The sequence below is a fragment of the Paralichthys olivaceus genome, chromosome 23 (assembly GCF_024713975.1).
Source record: "Paralichthys olivaceus isolate ysfri-2021 chromosome 23, ASM2471397v2, whole genome shotgun sequence".
Classification (NCBI taxonomy): Eukaryota; Metazoa; Chordata; class Actinopteri; order Pleuronectiformes; family Paralichthyidae; genus Paralichthys; species Paralichthys olivaceus.
Window position 1 is genome coordinate 11,636,056 of NC_091115.1, and position 18,481 is coordinate 11,654,536.

The following is an 18,481-nucleotide window of genomic DNA, read 5'->3' on the forward strand; positions in this document are numbered from 1 at the left end:
CTAATTGTCGAGTTGTCTTTCCCAAAATGTCAGACTTTTCCCTTGAGGCTAAGATTTGATTAACAATGGAGGAAGAACTTATGGAGGATATTTCTCTCTTGCCATCATTTTTACTTCCAACTGTGGTTTTGTACCTTAATACTTTCAAACTAGTTTGTTTTTGTCTTTGCTTCTTTCCTCTCCACACAATCCCTTTCTCTGCAGCCTCCAGTTTAATTTCTCTGCAGGGAAGCAGAGGTGGTCCAGCTGTAATATATACAGGCCACAGGCCATCTGTGCTTTGCTTCCCCAAAGTTCACTGCAGCATTTTCTTTACATATGTATATAACACAAATAAACATGTGAATGAAGGAGTATACATGCCCACACACATATGCAACACATTCTATAGATTCTTACACATTCTTCCATAAGGATGAAACACCCAGACAAACACGTACACTAACACACACAAATACACAAAAACAGTTAAATTACCAAGGTGCCTCTACCCTCCCCTGAGCCCGGCTGCCCACACTACTGCCAGTACTTCATACAGCCCTGTGAGCCTTTGCTTCAGTCGAGCACTAAACAAAGCAGCCGTTAATGGTTAGAGCACCCAGTAGGTAACCCTCCCACCAAAAGAAAAAAAAAAGCACCAACACGCGCACACACACCTTTAATGACATCTTTTCTGCGGCACATTAGCTATTGTGCGGTAATTAATGGAAGAGTCATGGTGCTCAAAAAGCCAGTCTTCTCTCTGCAGACTAGAAGCTGTATACCACAACAATAGCTTAATGAGTAAACACACCGCGCCTCTCATGAATAAATTACTTGTGCCTCGCAATTAATTTTCCCTATTGAAGTTTGGAAAAAAAAAGCAGGACTGTTACCAGTCTCCATAAATCAAAAAAGGGAGGGGGTACGCCAATACAACATGACAGCAACTTTGCATGTGTTTATACGTGTATGTGTGGGTGTGTGTGCCTAAGATCAGCTGTAATGTGTTAATTATTTGTGTGATTTTATTTGTGTGTGCAAGTGTGTGTACTTGATTAATCTGTGTTTTCCCCTGCGGGATGAGGTTGAACTGGTTTTTGTCTCGGAGTGCTTTTGTAGCAAAGTGTGTCTACATTTTACACAGATTAGTGATTGTCTCACTGTGTTGGAGTCTGAATGCACAGTGTATATTACCTGCAATTGCATGTGTGTTGTAAATGTGTGCATGTGTGCATGTCAAACTTACTGAGAGGAGCTTCCACGTAATCGGTCGGACCTGTCTTGGGATTCCAGACCAGCTGAGTTTCCGTAGCTCTTCTGTAAAAGCACAACCACAATACCAGAGAGTTAATTTTCAGATTCAATAAAGATATGGATTCCATCTTGAACATCCTCCATAGTATAAGCCAATATGAGTTTCTGACAGATACCCACATCAGTATCTACACCATGTTGGCCATTAAGGAACAAAATATTTCAGCATTTTGAAAACATGACTATAAATATTTGATGAACCACAGAGCACGGAGTAGTTTATTAGTTAAATTGTCCACCTCCTGCATATTAAAGCTGCAATGATCACTAAATTAATTGATGAGTCAAACAGAGATTTATTTTTTTCAGAAATAAATACTAACAAAATTAGAAAAGAATTAGAAAGAATTTGAGTGTGCAACGTGATTATACTAAAACCACATACAGGGTTAAAATACTTTGACAATTTTTTTAGTAAATTTCGACACGGCAACATTAAGAGGAAAGTGAAAATAGAAGAAAAATAATGAACACATTCATCAGATTTCTGTGTTAGCTCAATGATTTACTATTTATATTCACTACTACAGAGCTATTCCAGCATGTGGTGCAGGAGATAAACTATACAATTTTATTATAACATTTTGAGTTTTCAATCAACATATAAATACGTTTTTGTCACCAAAGTTAAACCAAATTCTGACGTTATTGTAACATATAGATTTGTTGCGATAAAATAATTCTGTTAACAAGGTCATAAAAAAAATCCCAATAAAAACAAATTCAAACCCATTATTGGATAAGTGAGCAGCTAAATCAATTGTTCAGTTAAAAAACAGTCGTCTATCCATATCCGCGCTATCTAAACTTTCCTTCCTGTCTGTATGTCTTTCCCTCGACTGAAATTATGTGATGGGATAGAAGTGGATTATTGACTTGGTTTCCTCGGGCTGGGTGGGGGAGCCAATGGGCTGTAATGTAAAATAAATCTGACGGAGAGGAGAGGTGCAAATTGGAGTTTTAAATTGGCAGAGTCGTTTCCCTTTGGGTCTATGAAGATCCAGAAAATATGGCTTAATGCTTAGGTGTTATCCAACCCATACCGATCTCTCTCACTAACACACACATACACACAGATGGTGGGTGTAGGGATTAACAGTGACAAGGGATAATGCTTTGTCTTAAGGTACTTAGCAACCTGTGTCTTTTGTTTCAAGCTATTTTCAGTTAATCGAAAGTAACAATCGGACTACAATAAAAGTGTAGGATCTAATTTCCCTGCAGCAGAAAGAGATCATGTTCCTAAATAGAACTTAAGCTTCTGCTTGTATCAGTATGTTGTGTGATGTAATAGCTAAGTTACTAAGTTACCAATACCAATACGTGGGTAAAACCCAAGGCAATTGACTCCTTTCCCATTGACAGTAGAGGAGTTTGCCTTTCTGTTTCGTGTCCTTTTTCCATCACTGCCGATCAGAGCCTGAATCTCGACTGCAAAATCACATGACCCTGAAGTAAATGACGATTGTATCCATTCCCATCGCAGACAAAAGCTGGATGATAGTGTTTTTTGACCAGTGGAAAATGGGCTCAAGTTTACCAAGGAGGTTAGGATATTAAAGATGACTGTGTGTTTTTCAGGGGCAAGAGTTTCCTGGATGACATTAACTTATCCATTATTCACAGATAGGTCTCCCTCTTCCTGGGCCCTGCGAGTCCACAAACCCCTTATTAGCATTCAATAAGACAAGTTGCCACTGCCGAACCGAGACAAACATAAAAACACAGTGATTTTCAGTTGTAATTGCGCTGACAATGTTTTTACCTGCATTTTGAAAGTGAAGGGGAGAAAGGGAAATTGATTTCTGTGTGAACGAAATCGCACTGTCTTAAAATACTTTTCAGAGGTAGAAAAGAAAGAAAAAAAAGAAAAAAATGTATACCCAATGAATAAGCCAAATTCTTCGAATCTTATTCAAAGCACTGGCTGGAAATTGATAAGCCCTTCGCACAGAGTGAATAGTATTGATTAGTGCTGCCGAATTACTCTGCCATGCCTGTTCTTCAAGGCAAATGCAATGGAGAGTCAGTGACAGATAGCGGAATAGGAAATAGCAATCACCTAAATAGCAATGGGCTAAGTCCATTGGCTAAATTGAGTGAAACGCATTAGAGCTTGTTCAACTGATGGGAGTAGCTATTTATTTCCTATAGTTCCTGTGCATCTTCCACTTAAAAGTTCTCTCTTACCTTGTCCCCAGTGACTTTAATTATATAGAAATTCAATACAGTGATCTAGTGCACAGCATGGCCCTGTTGGTTTGGAGGCTGACATAGCCCCACAGTATGGGAAGGTTTCGATTACCCCAAGGCTTAGTGTGCAGCAGTAAGATGCATTTAAAACAAAACTCTCTCAGACATGATACAGAGCATAGAAGTTGCAAAGCAAATGCGTTGCAGGTTCTCAATGGATAGTCTCTGCATCTGACAAGTGGAGGGCAGTGTATGAAAATCTGTGCATATGTTCTAATCATAGACTATAAGAAAGAACTGTTCCCTCAGAAGTGAAGCCAAAGCATCTTGATCGCCACCTGGTGACTGGCTGCAGTAGAGGTCATAAACCCTGCCTCCTCCATGTTAGCAGATGGGACATGGACCAAAATTTCTTTTGAAAATCAAACTACATGTCAAATATTTATATATATGTATGGTGTGAGGGTGGGTATGGTGGCATCCAGCCTAAGGAGAGAGGTGTGGAGGCGACTCAGGAGACCAGCGCTAGGCCAGTTGATTAGCACAGCTGTCACCAGTTATCTAATCACTCGCTCTCTCAAACGCAGTAGCGTGTTTTATTTACAGAGAGTTTTCTGTTTTATCAGGGAAAACTTGTTATCATGTAACACGTCATGTTACTGATATGGTGTAAAACAACACTGATACCACAGCGGACAAAACATTGTGATCCTGTTTCTGCATTTGGAACCACTGCCAGTCCCAGCGTGGTTCGTTAAGCCACATCCTGTCTTGCAGGCTCATGAAAGACAGATTCATGAGTTGTGACTATTGATTGCCACAAGTGCATGACGAAGGACTTGAGTTTATTTTTTTTCCAACTTTCACAGCTCCCCATTAGTGACTCCTGGATGAATTTTTACATGAATGAACCATTAGACCACTCGCAGTGACATCTGCCTATTACACATGTAGAGTGGTGCCGCTGCAGTGCTGTTACACAGAATTAATTTAAGTCTTTAAGGTTGAAATCGTTACCCAACGTGCACCTCTACATTCATTACACTCTGAACAGCTAGTCATGGGTGTCTCTCCTCTTGCCTTGCACCCTTTGAACCTTCATTTGCACTGTCAGACAAAGAAATTACTCCATGAATCTTGTGGACTCGGGCTTAATTAAACTATGTTATATTTCCCCCACCTGGCATTAATCTCACCGTTGGGGGTTTAGAGAAGGGGAGTTAAGGGGCACAACTTGGTTAATGTTCCCATCCTGATGATGCAGTGATCTCCAGAAAGCCCCATCCTCTGATCAAAGATTTTTATGGGAATGTTCTTTGGAAATAAACATTGGGCCTCATGCAAGAACATGGAGCATGATGAACACCATCTGTGTGTATTTTAGCAGATGTGCACAAGGATAATAAAATAGCATATTTAACACCCCAATAATTCCATATAAGGCTGCGCTTCCTGCCCAATGTCAGAAGTATTCATCCATGAAAATGACATCAAGGAGTAGAGGGAAGTACTTAACAAGATCAGAGTTAAAGGTCCAGATTTCAGAGATGTAGAGTGGTCCAGAAATGGAATAAGAGACGAACAAAAGCAGTGCTGTTAATGCAGTGTCACCAGTCGTACTGTCACTGACTAATATGAAAATGGATTGGAAAATAAAAAAGGCTCCCCGCTGCGAGGCAATCAATTACTGCAACAGGAGGCGGTCAAGGTAGAAACTCACTGTCACTGATATGGATGAAAAAATCACATGCAATTACCAGTGATTCTGTATTGGCATGTTTTCTCTTAACACTGGAATAGACATTGCAACACTTTCATCCTTTTCATTACTATACATGTTAAAATATTACATTCAGTCTCTTCACAAGTTGTCCAGAATCACCTGTACACACAACGTAAGTGCAAATCTGTTTGTATGAATGGTTCTTGAATGAGGTCCATTGTGCATTGTAGATGCTTGAGTGTGGGCAGGTACCAATGTGTGGACAGATCAAGGAGCAAATATGTACTTAGCAGCATGTGGCCAGCAGAAGGGGATGTGCCCATTACACCCATACATCATACACAGAAAACCACAGACACAGCCATTGTTCCTTTGCTGTATTCCAAACTCTCTCAAACTGAGAGCCAGATCGTCACAGAATCCAAATGACAGTGACCCCAACGTGAGCCTGGATGACTTATAGACCCACATTTGACTGTCAGAGTACTGATGGTCTGCACTTGTACAGCACATGAAAGAACAATGGTAAACTCTATGAGGACAAATGTTTCATTGTATTTTCCAGTTTATAATTAGTCCTGAGCTAAAATGATGCTTTGAGAAGAGATCTGCAAGGAAACACATAATCCATAATCCATCTGTGAAATAGATTCTGTGGTGATGCTTTATTCTAATGTAAATAGCCTCTCATGGGAAATGTGTCTACCCCACATATCCTAAATGCTTACAACACTATGTTGTAGCAACGTGAGCTCTAATTCCTGAGGAATCATTTCTGAAGAAGAAAACTCAATTTCCTACAGAGGGGGCGATGTGAGCATAGTTGACGTGCAGGCTAAATTGCAGATGTCGTTTCATTAGTGTGCGGCTAGCTCATCTCTCAGAAAACATATCTGACTCTCCGGGGCATCTCTTGTGCATTATGAATGAGACAGTCAAGCCCTCACTGCTCTGGAATAAATTAAAGACATTCTGTGACATTTTGAAAATTAATCTGTTGTTTTTGCTCAGCGGGCACTTGTCACAATATGGGTTCAAAAAGTTTCAGCAACTGTCCTGGAGGCGACATGCTACTGGCAAAGTTAAGTGCAAACAAGCCATTTTTGGCAGACAAAATTATCACCCCCCACATATAGTCATCTGCACTGGAATAAATTCTGCTAACAAACAATGCAGTTGCAACTCATTAAAGCAAAAATGCTACATAGACTTACTTCACCCCACAGGCAATCCTTAAAATGAATATACATATAGAAGTGCAAGCTGGTACAAGAGCAAACACAACTTCCCTAATGGGACCAATAAAATATCACATTATTATACATGTGCATTGGAATTAGTGTGATCAGACTCAGAGATGTTTAGTATGCTCTAGGCACACGCCTCAGGGGATTGGTATGGGAGAAGCGTTTTTTACTCGTCGGCACGGAAAACACCTGTAACATCAGCAATGTGCAACTCAAGGGCAGCGGCCGCTAGTCTTTCCTCTGTGTGTCTACTGTATTCCATTATGCATGAACTTACAGGGGTGCACTTTGTCTTGGCTGGAGTTAAGCTGGGGACCACAGGGGGTGATTAGGACACCATGTACCTTCTGTTGAACACCCACAACAGCTGCTCTGATGTGGGACCCTCGGAGGTAATGAATGCTCAATGACTCTTGAAACATTCAGAGGGCAAAATATAACCAAATATCATGTTTTTCATTTCATTAAAACGTATTTAATCCAGCGAAGAGAACCAGAAGTATTATACAACAGCAGCCTGAGTAGTGTAGTTTAAAAGGAACAAAACATGGAGTGGCCTGTTGTAGACACTCATGTACTTTTGCCTACAGCAGCTCCACTGAAGCAGATGGGGAATGGGTGTCTTGATAAAGGCCACCTCAAGTGTACTGTACTTGCTGTGGTAGGAGATGATGTGTCTTATTCACCTTTCTGGCCTAGATTCTCTCAGTCTGCTTGGGGATTTGAAACACTCACATGTGGGTCACAGGACCAGTTCTTTAACATTTGGCTACAGAACACATTTTCAATGGCAAGGGCCTAAAGAGAGTGAAACTAGAATTTAGGAGTTTGGCTGCACAAATGAATATACCTCTGCCAAGGCCCAACAGTCCCCTTATAAAACCACTATTAAATCCACTAGATGCAGATATTTATTTGGATCTGCATCACTCATAACCAATTACACTCATTCATTAATAACAGTACCCCAAATATCCATGATTCGTTTCATCAGGATCCGTGAAGTATTCCCTGGGAAACAATGACAATAGAGATGGGGAGTGGGATTAAGGATCCTTAAATTCAATTTTGATTCTAATCTTGCACACAAAGGGCAAGTATGATTTCAAGTGCAACCATTAGAATCATGCATGCAATGATAATTGACTGTTTGCCTCCTGAGTGGACAGATACAATGGAGCTTGAGGAGCTTTTGTGGCTGAGTGAGGGCACTTACTATGAACAACCACGCAACATGAAAAATAAATCCATAAATAGAGTGTGTGTGAATGTGTGTGTGTGTGTGATTGTAGATGTAAAAACTGAACCTGCACACACCTTCCATGTCTGCCTGTCTACCTGCCTGTCACTCAGTCTGCCTACCTGTGTGCATGGTTCTGTATGAAGGCCACGAAGAAGAACAGAAGACGGCGAGGAGGAAAGAAGTGCTGTCAGTCAGTGCTGGCTGAACAAGGAACTGATGGGAGCAGGAGGGAAGACGGTTGGCGGGCCGGAGCCATGCACTATTCAGGCAGCATTCAGACGGAGCGCGACCACTGGGGCAAAACACCACAAGGTTCATGGCAGACACACACACCTGACAAAACTGGCGTTCACATTCTGCAAGAGGGGGTTGCCTTGGCAAATCAAGGGTCAATGGTGAGTTTTTCACATCCAGAAGGGTCCAAAAGTCTCAATGGGAAAGTGGGCTCAGGCTTTTGGAGCCTAAGGGTCTAAAGCATAAGAAACACAGTCAGTGGTGCTGTATCTCACTGTAAACACAGTGTTACGTCCTCACAAACACCTGTCCTGGATAATATTACAATGTTAAAAAAAAAGTGGATGAATGCCGTCCCTTCTCGCTCTGGGACAATCGGTGTCACCTGAAACCATTTTGCCAGCGAGGTCACAAAAACAATACAGTCAGGACGGACACCTTTATCATGCAGTGTATTAAAAAGTTAAGCTCCCCTCCTATAAACCTTGAATACTGTGAGAGAGTCCTGAACAGTCTAACTCATCTAAAGGACAAAGTGATGGCGCCAGGGAGCAGACGGCTCATAAACTAATGGGACTCTTGTAAAAAGATACTCCCCCCTGGATTATACCTGCTCAGGAGGCCTGATGGATGGCCCAGATGGCTGGGAGAGGACACCGAGCATAGATGAGTGAACAGGTGTGAGAATGTGTGTGTGCACTATAACGAGGACTTGTAAACTCAACTCCCTGGAGCTTGCTTTGTCTTTAACTGATTTAGATCAAACAAGCTCTAAAATATCTGACCTAGTGACTCTTTTTTTTTTAGGTGAAGACATTTTATGAGGAAACATGCAGACATTTAGAATTTCATTTTTTTCAGATTTTAGCTGGTAGTGATTATTTTTGGAGGTGCAGTTTTCTACATGTGTGCATCTTTAAAAAAATGGTCATTAATGTACTTGAACCAGTGTAGATGACAAGGTGCAACTGAAAAAAATAATTGGCTGTGCCTCTACAATACAGAATTAGTATTTTTTTCTCTTCAAAAAGAACTCTTGAAGCCTTGAATCGTAATACTTTTGAGTCCTTTTGGTGTGGTCAACCATGAAATCAAATCTGGAGTTTCATTTGCGATATATATATATATCTAAAGTCATGCAAACTCCAGATATAGGGAATATATTTCCTATATTTGTTGTTTGCATGACTTTAACATTACATTACGTAGGTTAACTTCCAACTTGGGTGCTGGGTTGAGGGAGAGGCAGGGTAAGAAAAGTAAAAACTAACATAGGACAGTGTTATAAATTATATATAAATCTACGATTTAAACAGACTTTACATAATTGATATATAAACAAACCTCTGGCTATGTTAAGTTAGTAAATCACTTAATGTACATAAGTGTGGATTTAAACATAATAAACACACAAAATGTTGACGGGGGAAGCATAAATCTGCAGTTGCTATTGGCCAGCAGAGAGCAGATGTGAAGTGTGGAGGCTGAAGTATATTCACAGAAGCTTCTCTTAGAAAAGAAAAGATTCACATGGAAGCATGACCCACTGTAACATGAATAAACTAAGCCAGGCAGTCAGGGAGGCTCCTGACACAGGAGACAGCTGCTGGTTTCACAAACCTTATTAAGTCAGGTGTTTTGCCTGGGGACATGCTGCACATGCACCGACATCCATGTGCATATACTATACATGCATCCCTGACTGTAAGCATGGTGATTGTGCAAGAAACACACAGTGGACTACTCTTCTTGAAAGTGAAGAGAACAGAATGTAAAAATGCTGAGATTTTGAGATTCAGTATTTCTCCCTTCTTCAGTATCTACCTTCTAAGAACAGGTCGCATATTATACAGAAAACAACATACACTGCATTTTCTCACTTTCCTCATCAAAAGCTTACGATTGAAGTCTCAAATAAAAAGACTTCCACTGAGATTTAACTACCTGGCCAATCTAATGCTGCATCATCTCTTCTTCTACACTTTCCCAGCAACTGACACACACACACCCACCCAAAGTTGTCACACACACACATGCACAGAGGCATCAGGACTGAGTTAAATTGAATTACATCGCCACTTCCCACTTTGATGGTGGCTATTAACTTGGCAAACAGCGCTGATGGTAAGCCTATCATATGGTGGCTGCTGTGTAACAGGATTGCAGATTGTAGCACTATAGGCAACCCTTGGCAGGAGAGTAGCAGGCCTGCTAACAGTTGCTGCAGTGAGGCTGAAGTGTTGGTGGATGTGTAACAAAGAGCTGCAGCACCACCAACAGAGAGGAGAGACACACCGACAGGCACCGAGGCAATGAAAGCAAGTGTGTCTGCATGTTCTCTGGGCAGTTATTCAATGTATTTTCTGTGTTCTTATTAGTGGTTGGCAGCTTATTTGTGTGTGCTATGTGTTATTTAGTGTTGATGACCAATAGTTGATCCGTGAGTTTGTAAATGTGTGTGGGAGTTTATGTGTGAGGTGGACTCTGCCTCCGATATGACCACTATAAGAGTAAACAGAAAATAGGAAAGAAGAGGAGGCGAAAAACAAGGAAAGGTACTGATGAAAAGAGGCAGTAAAAGACGGAAATAATAAATTGCCAAGAAAGAGAAGGACAGACCATTGCCATAGCAACAGCAGTATTTCTGTGATCCAGCTATAACTGCTTGATGTCAGATGCCAGCTCTTGGTCTTAAAATCTATTAAATAAGAAAAAGATATGCAGAAAGTCTGTAAACATGACATTGTGGCTTATAACTCATAAAACTGAACACTACCACTACTTATTCCTGAATTTTGATCAGAGCTGGCAAAAAAGTTTTTTTATTTTATTTTTTTAAAGCAACTGACGAAAAATGTAATCTATAGCAAGCTACAGAAAATGTTGATGGACCATCTTGTCAGACACGTCATTATAGGCGGGCCATGGGGGGCCTGGAGTGCTGTGCCCTCCCAAATGAAACTGACAGTACTTTTAACTACAAGCTATAAACTATTCAGTGTTTATTTATGAAGTGGAAGGGACCAAACTGGAAGGATGGCATATTTTCTCTCTGCAACCGGCTGCCAGTGCGGCTGTTCTACTGCTTCCTTTCTCCGTACGGGAACTGGGCGGTTGGTCTGGTGTATGCTCACGGAATTTTAAGCTTAGATAGGTGCTTATAACGGGGATCTCTCTTTTTTTTAAGCTTGTGTACCAAAAATGTGAAAAAGGAAAATGCACCTGGTCTGGGGAAGAAAGAAAAATGGTCCATATAAACTCTACCCACAATGAAGTAGAAAAAATTATTTTGTTTTACATAAATAATTAATGATTTGAAATAGTATTTAGTGTTTTAAATGTTACACAATTTAGTTTCAAATATCCAGGACTGCCTTTGCGTTAAAAAAAAAAAAATTCTTATATATATTAACAGTGCTACTTGATTGTGTTGTACTCCAGAGGAAAATCTACTGATTGACTTAACGTTCAAGTTCAAACTTTTAATCCGAAAACTCATGTAAAAATGTTTCCCCGCTGAAAGGACTCCCCCCTCACCGAGCGTTACTGTGTTTGCTGTGTTCAGGTTCATGCGAGAGACAGGCTCGCCTCGGGACATCAGCAATAATTAGTTGAGATCCACCCGACATCAATCACCCTCCTCTCGCACATGCAGAGGGTCATCACCCTCTACGCGACCTTACATGCTAAACAGACCACTGTCACAACCTGTCGCAAGGATCGACAGAGAGAGAGAGAGAGAGGGAGGGAGGGAGGGAGTTAAAGAGAGAGAGAAACTGACAGGCATGTTAAAGATCTGAATGCAAAGGGGATTGTGAAGGCACGTTGGACAGGTATTATGATCAAAAAGACTGAGGAGATGACACTGACAGGTGGGAAAAAAAGAGGTGGGAGCAGGTGAGTGAAGGTTCATACTATTGTCTTATTTCCCCTTCAATGCTACACAGGTTTCATCTGTTGTACAGGCAAACTTTCAAATCACTTCAGATGTGAGCAGTACAACTAGAAGCTGCCAGCGCCTGTGACAAGACTAACTCGGCTGTAGCACAATGCCGAGGCAGATATAATGCTGAGTTCCTCAAGTTCACAAATTCACACAATGCCCGGCACACACAACCAGACACAGACTGACTGGAAACCACAGAGACCTGCAGCCCTGACATGTCGCCACGGCTTGTCCCGAGAAAAACATGGCTGCTGCTGCAATTAATGACACCATTCAACTGAGGGACCGGCCAATGTATCATCCCAGCGCCACCTCCCCCACCATTTCCTTTGAGCTCAAGGACAGTCGGTCGAATTTCTCCTTTACACAAGGGGGCGTCTTCCCTGCTGACAGTGTCTACCGATCTGTGTGGGGAATTTGTATGAGTGTGAATGTGTCAAAGGCAGCATGCGGGGAAAGTGACCTACACTTTAGCAGGGAGGAGCTTAATCCATCTTGTCGCCCTCTTAACTGGACGCTGCAACAATCTGCTCATGTGCAGATGGTGAAATATGAACTCAGTATTTAAAACCAGACATTTCCATCCCCAAAAACAAAGAAAAATTCTCTAAAATGACTCAAAATCACAAGAATATAATGATATAGTTCAGTTTTGTGCCAGAAATATATACACTAGAGCTGCTTTCAGACATGCATGGAACTCTGCGGGATTAACCAGGAGCAAAGGGTGTGTTGACGACGTTTCTAACACGCAACAGACACAAACATTCAAAGTACAAACATTTCCGGATAAAGAAAAACTGCCACACATGTAGATGACACTGATGAAGATGTCACATAAACCTTTGGTGTAACGAGGCGACGCTGGTGTCGACACTGTACTGAAAACAAAAACGTGTGAGCTCTGCAGAGAAAACTAAAACGCTACGTCCTACCTCTGCCTGCTGTGACACCTCTCACCTTAACGCTCCAATGTATGTGTTGTTGTGAGCACGTCTGACAGCTGCGTTGTTCATATGTGAAAGGCAAACTCTCAAGAAACTCCCGACCCGAATGTCCATACATTTGTATCTGAATATGGCTTAGGTTTGAAATTCTCCGCATGGTGGATGTTTCATTATTTTTCTTTTTGGAGTCTCATCTATATCCCATTCTTTGCTGCTGCAATGACCCAATTTCCCCATGGGGATCATTAAAGTTTCATCTTATCTTATCTTATCTGCCCCTATCCCTCTCCCCTCCGTTATCACCACCTCACCCCCCTTCCCCCACAGTCCTTCACTTAATTATGTCCCATGAATGAAGTTCATCTTTCATGCTGCCAGCAGCCGGCAGCATGGCTCACCCGTTCTGGGCTATCCAATCATGGCGCATAGACCAAACTAAATTTAGACAGCCGGCGTGTGATGCCTGGCGGGCCTTAATGGCGGCTGACGTCTCAAGACAATCTGCTGATGTACAGGATACACTCTGGCTCGGGCAGGCTGCAACCAAAGTTGACTAATGCTGATGACTTGTGAACCAGTTTGTTTCGCTCAAAAAGTTTTCAAGGGGATCACGCACACAGAGGTGAATTACTGTGCTGACTAAGGCCATTCAAACTTAATGAAATCCTGCATTTACATTTTAGGATCTTGGCCAATGCTAAGAGTAATCTACGTGAGGCGAGTAAAGCAGTGGCAAAGTGCTCCGAGTGATGCAAACCTGCACACTTTTTCAAATAGCAAAGCAATCAGCCACCCATGTTGACGGCACAGGATTTGTGTATGTAGGTTGCCATCACAAAATGTTTTAGTGGAGGCAATGATTATATGATCATTAAGAATTAAAAGAAGAAACCCACAGATTTACACATTACTTTCCAATTACAGGTGTTGCAGAGTTTTTCATATGTGGAAAAAAAGCTGAATTAAGTCTGATGAATTGCATCCAGTGGTGTTATTTCCATGAGTGTCGTTTGAAAATGTAAAAAACTGTGTCTGAAGTTAGAAATGGGGGAGGTTATTTGACCTCTGTGACATGCTCCTCATCTCTGCTTGAGGCCAGCAACTTGTAGCTACATTAACCACAACTGACATAACCGCCCCAGAATCTGAGAGCAGACTGTCAGAAGTCGAGCTACTATGCAGTGCAACGTAGGCGCCAGGTTTTCACCAGAGAGAGGTGTGAGTGGTTCTACTGGATTGTCCATCAGTATTGTAAAAATATTATGAAAGTGTTATATATGTGGAGTACCTTTAATGTCTATCTATCTATCTATTTACAGATTTCAGAAATCTCTGTCTGTGTCAAATATCTCAAGGACCATTCATCTTTCATCTTCCTTAATCTTGACTTCACACTGGGCATGTGTATTGATCAGGGCCCCAGTAAGTACAGAGTCGAATTTTGGACACTTGATACGCTCAATATTAATAAACATGAATGAACTGGCGACCAGTGCTCTGTAGCAGCGGTGGCTGTCCAGTTCAGGTTTCTGCGCACTAAGTTGAGCATCACTTAACTATGAATAAACAGGTGAACTGATCTTTGTGCAACAGCAGGTTCATGGTTCTGCAGACTGAGTCCTAAAGTTGGTTGTGTACTCGTCACGACTAAATTACTGTAGGTCATTTTTGTGGTTTCAAAATGAAAACTGCAATCAGTAGGCCAAGCAAAAAACAAAAACACAAAAGCACTAATTCTCACAAATGTAGAGGAGAAGTAGAGGCCTTCAGCGTAAAGTGCACGATGCAAGGTAATTTTCTGCAAATAAAAGCATGACTGATAAATCTGCCAATATTTTCATATGGCAAATATTTAATTATCAGGATATTTTCAAGTCACAAGAAATATCAGTGCATAATACAAGACCTGACTTTCAACTGTAAAATATCTTGGTCACAAATGTTAAACAACCAAATTCAAAGAATAACATCACCTGATATATTGTTATCCATTGATATTGGCATTTCAAGAAATCCAGTATAGATCGAGGATATACTAAGATCTCTGAAGACCACTTGATGGCATTTATTGTGAATGAGTTTGCCGCTGAGTTATTTGCATCGGCAGCAGCAATGACACCATATTTCTGCGATACAGGAATCAAAAGAGATGAAAGCTTGCCTCTAATACTAACCTGTCTGAAATAAATGACTGCTAGCCTCTTTAGACGTGGATAATTAGGCCCATAGCCACCATTTGAGGACGGCGGCTACTGTGTTTAATCTGTGTCATTTCTGCGGTGAAATATCTCTGAGAGTCTTTTTCCATTTAAGCATATTTAAGGTATTTAGACAGGCACATAACCCATGCTCTTGCTCACTACAGCACTTTTATAATTCTTTCCACTGGTCTCACTTCATGCTCCCCTTCTATCAGGCACACTCCACACAAACACGCACACACACACACGCACACACATGCGCACACACACACGCGCGATGAGGGCATTTAAAAGTACCCAAGGACACCGATGTACATTCATTCTCTTAACATAAACGAGATCTGAACCCAAAGGGGCTTTTAACTGAGTTTGACAGGTCCTCCTCCTCCATTCATCCACTCCCATATTTTTCTCGAAAGTCTCTGAGGTCACGGAAACCAACAATTAAAGCAATATTTATCGATTTCACCTCATGCACCCATGCTCTGTCGGACCATTTGTTAACGAGACAAACTCACTATAATAATAAAGATTTCAAAATGCTGCCTATGAGCTGCAATTAACAAAGTAAAAAAGTATATTAAATTATATATTTGCTCTATTAACATAATAATATAATCATCTCTGACAACAGTACACTGGTATCACTGACCAAGAAGTTGATTGGTGTGATTACATAAAATTAGATTTAGACAACTACAATTTTTGCTGTGAATTGGGATAACAGTGATTCATGATGAAAATGTAACCTTTTGGTTCAAAGAACATTTAGTTCCCGTCTGTATGTTTCATATTCTGTATATAAAGATGGACGACACATCTCTGCTTCCTCTAACTATTCAGAAATTTAGCCAAAATCATGACGTCTTTGTTTTTATAGCATGAATAAAGAATAATTAACACTTGAACAAACATCAGTGTGATAAGAACAACTGTAAATGACAGAAACTATCTTTGAGAAAATGTATTTGATGTGGATTTTGACTTTAATGTTCAGTCAACGTCCCATCTGCTAACCTAGAGGAGGAGGGGTTTATGTCCTACACCAAGGAGCGATCAAGACACCTTGACTTCACTTTTGTGGAGCTATCATGTCCTCCATCTTTATATACAGTCTATTGCAGTGGTCGCCAACCTGTCAATCTCGACTGTCTTCACTATCGATCCCCGTAACTCTCTGGACTCACTGGTGTCAGAGCTGCAAGTCTATCTAGTGAATTACCTTGAATGCAAGTCAGATCTGTACCGAACTAAACACCAGGACACTACGGTAGGAAGACCTGCATCTTCTGGTCTTGCAATAACAATCAAAGCCCCATTAGAACAGATGAATGGATTCAGAAAGTAAATGCTGGATTGCTTTTACTTTGAAACAGGTTTGGGAAATGAATATGTACGTTTGTGGCAAATCCGACAGATAAACATTGTGGTTGACAGCAGAATAAACAGAGAAAATGATCTTTCATCTGAGTTTTATACATACATACATACATGTAAATGGTAGCAACACTTCCTGTTCATTAGTTTAAAAAGGGGGGGGGGGGGGGGGGGGTTTATTGTGAAATATTTGCAGGAGCAGATGCACAGCTTAATGCTGTACAGTTTGTATTTATTTGAATACTCAGGACTACTTTTATACAAATAGGTTTTCATATATATGGCCATATTCAAGGCAAAGCATATGTAGAATCATTGTTCTGCAGCAGCAACTCCTTTGCAGAACCCCCTGTTGAACGGAGAAGCTAAATTGAACAGATGCTGTCTTGGACTTGAAAAGGTTGGTCTATGGTATCTTACATTAACATATTAGCTTTTTCTTAATTTGAATTAAATGTCTTATTTTTAAAATAAAACAAAAACATGTTTTTGTACATTCTTTTATACAGTATACCAGTATACAAGTATAAAGAATGTTTAAATATATCTACTTCAGTACTTCAGGGTGTCTAAGCCTCCAGGTCTTTTTCTGGTGCAGGTGTTTCTGTGAAATGTGCATACAACTCTACAGATTCAAGGTACATATGCAGTATTTCAGTATTTCATTCCATGCCTGTCAGTTATACACTGGCTGGATTCTTGACATTGAAACTCTACACTCAGAGTGGCTCGATTCACAAACTTCTCTTTGATGTAGTTTTATTGACTTAAAAACTTGCTGCAACAAGTTGGCGCAGAGCAGTCAAGTTAAGTTTCAGAGGACAGAAAGTCAGCTGTAAAGAGGGATGCCTGCGAGGATATCATGGTCACTGGAGTAGCAGTGGTTAGCAAACACAGTCTCTGGGGTTGGATAAACAATAAAGGCCTGTCGTTTGGTTAGAACAAAGGCCTGTCATTTGCTTTTGTTGTTGGTGGAATTTTTCCCCTTGTAATCTGCATGTCCAGATGGCGGGATGACTTTCTCCCTTGCAGCGTTGTTAAAAGCGCAGTACAGCTGGCAGCCCGACTGAGCAAACTATGAGTGAGAAGCGAAGGAGTGCAAGGAAATGAAAGAGGATGACAAGGGAGAACATGGAGTACTTGTTGGAGGAGTATCTCTTACCTAGATCTGTGTTGGGCCCAGCCAGCAACTGTTTGAACTTGTCCAGACGGGACGCTTCCCTCTCCGTCATGGCTGGGGTGCCAGACGTGTTCTGGTCGGCCATGCGAGCCACGAGAGGGATGACAGGTGGCCGGTGGGGCAGAGACCGCTGTCTGTGGAGGGCTGCAATTTCACCTGCTGCATCTGGAGGGCAGATGACAACATGAGACAGGATGAAGGGTCACATCAGCACAAACATATAGAGGAATTGTATACGATGCAGCACAGGATCTTGTTGACACGATAAAGGTCCATTGTCATATTGAAGGCAACATATTTCAGTAAATGCATACGATTTTTTTGTTTAGTCCCAGAAATGATCTATAGAATCTGCTCAGACGTCTGGGTTTAGTTCTCAGTCTGCAGAACTTTGTTTATTTTTTCAAAAGAGCATGGTTTTGTTTTTATGTATGAATTTCTCTTTCATCCTCTTCCTCCTGATTCGACAACATGGGTGAGGGGAGGTGTGGGCGGAGGATAAAAGTCTTCGACAGCTCCATATTGCTCCGTACTCACTAAACCATGGCGACCTTTGAGCAATCCAATCAAATCCCAAGGATTTGATTTAAATCTCTTCTGGAACACAACCCAGCCCACATTTTCATTTTCACCTAACAGTGCTGAGAATAAAGATGCTCTCACTTTTCAATGTAACTTCACTGAGCCCAGTTTGTTCTGTACAGAAAAATCCATTAATTCTGTTCGGAGGACGTGTTTCGTCCTGTTCTATTACACTACAAGAATGTGTCTTTTTCAAGAGAGAGAAGAAAGGTTCCCTCGAATCTGAGCAGCAGTGAGGTGACACAATATGTCTGGCACTGATCAGTTAATCAGTAACTGCTGTGCACAGCAAATCACTTGATAGATTTGCTT

The 18,481-nt window shown here is 41.1% G+C and overlaps 1 protein-coding gene across 3 annotated transcripts in view; it reads right to left on the reverse strand.

The window, feature by feature from the left end:
• Positions 1-18,481, reverse strand: part of tbc1d22a (TBC1 domain family, member 22a) — a 162,199-nt gene that overhangs the window by 92,970 nt on the left and 50,748 nt on the right. For all 3 annotated transcript variants that reach the window (XM_069519792.1, XM_020092387.2, XM_069519793.1), the window contains 2 exons: positions 17,570-17,752; positions 1,229-1,299 (listed from right to left, as the gene is read on the reverse strand). In XM_069519792.1, the coding sequence (XP_069375893.1) occupies positions 1,229-1,299; positions 17,570-17,752 (254 nt within the window). The remainder of the gene's footprint in view (positions 1-1,228; positions 1,300-17,569; positions 17,753-18,481) is intronic.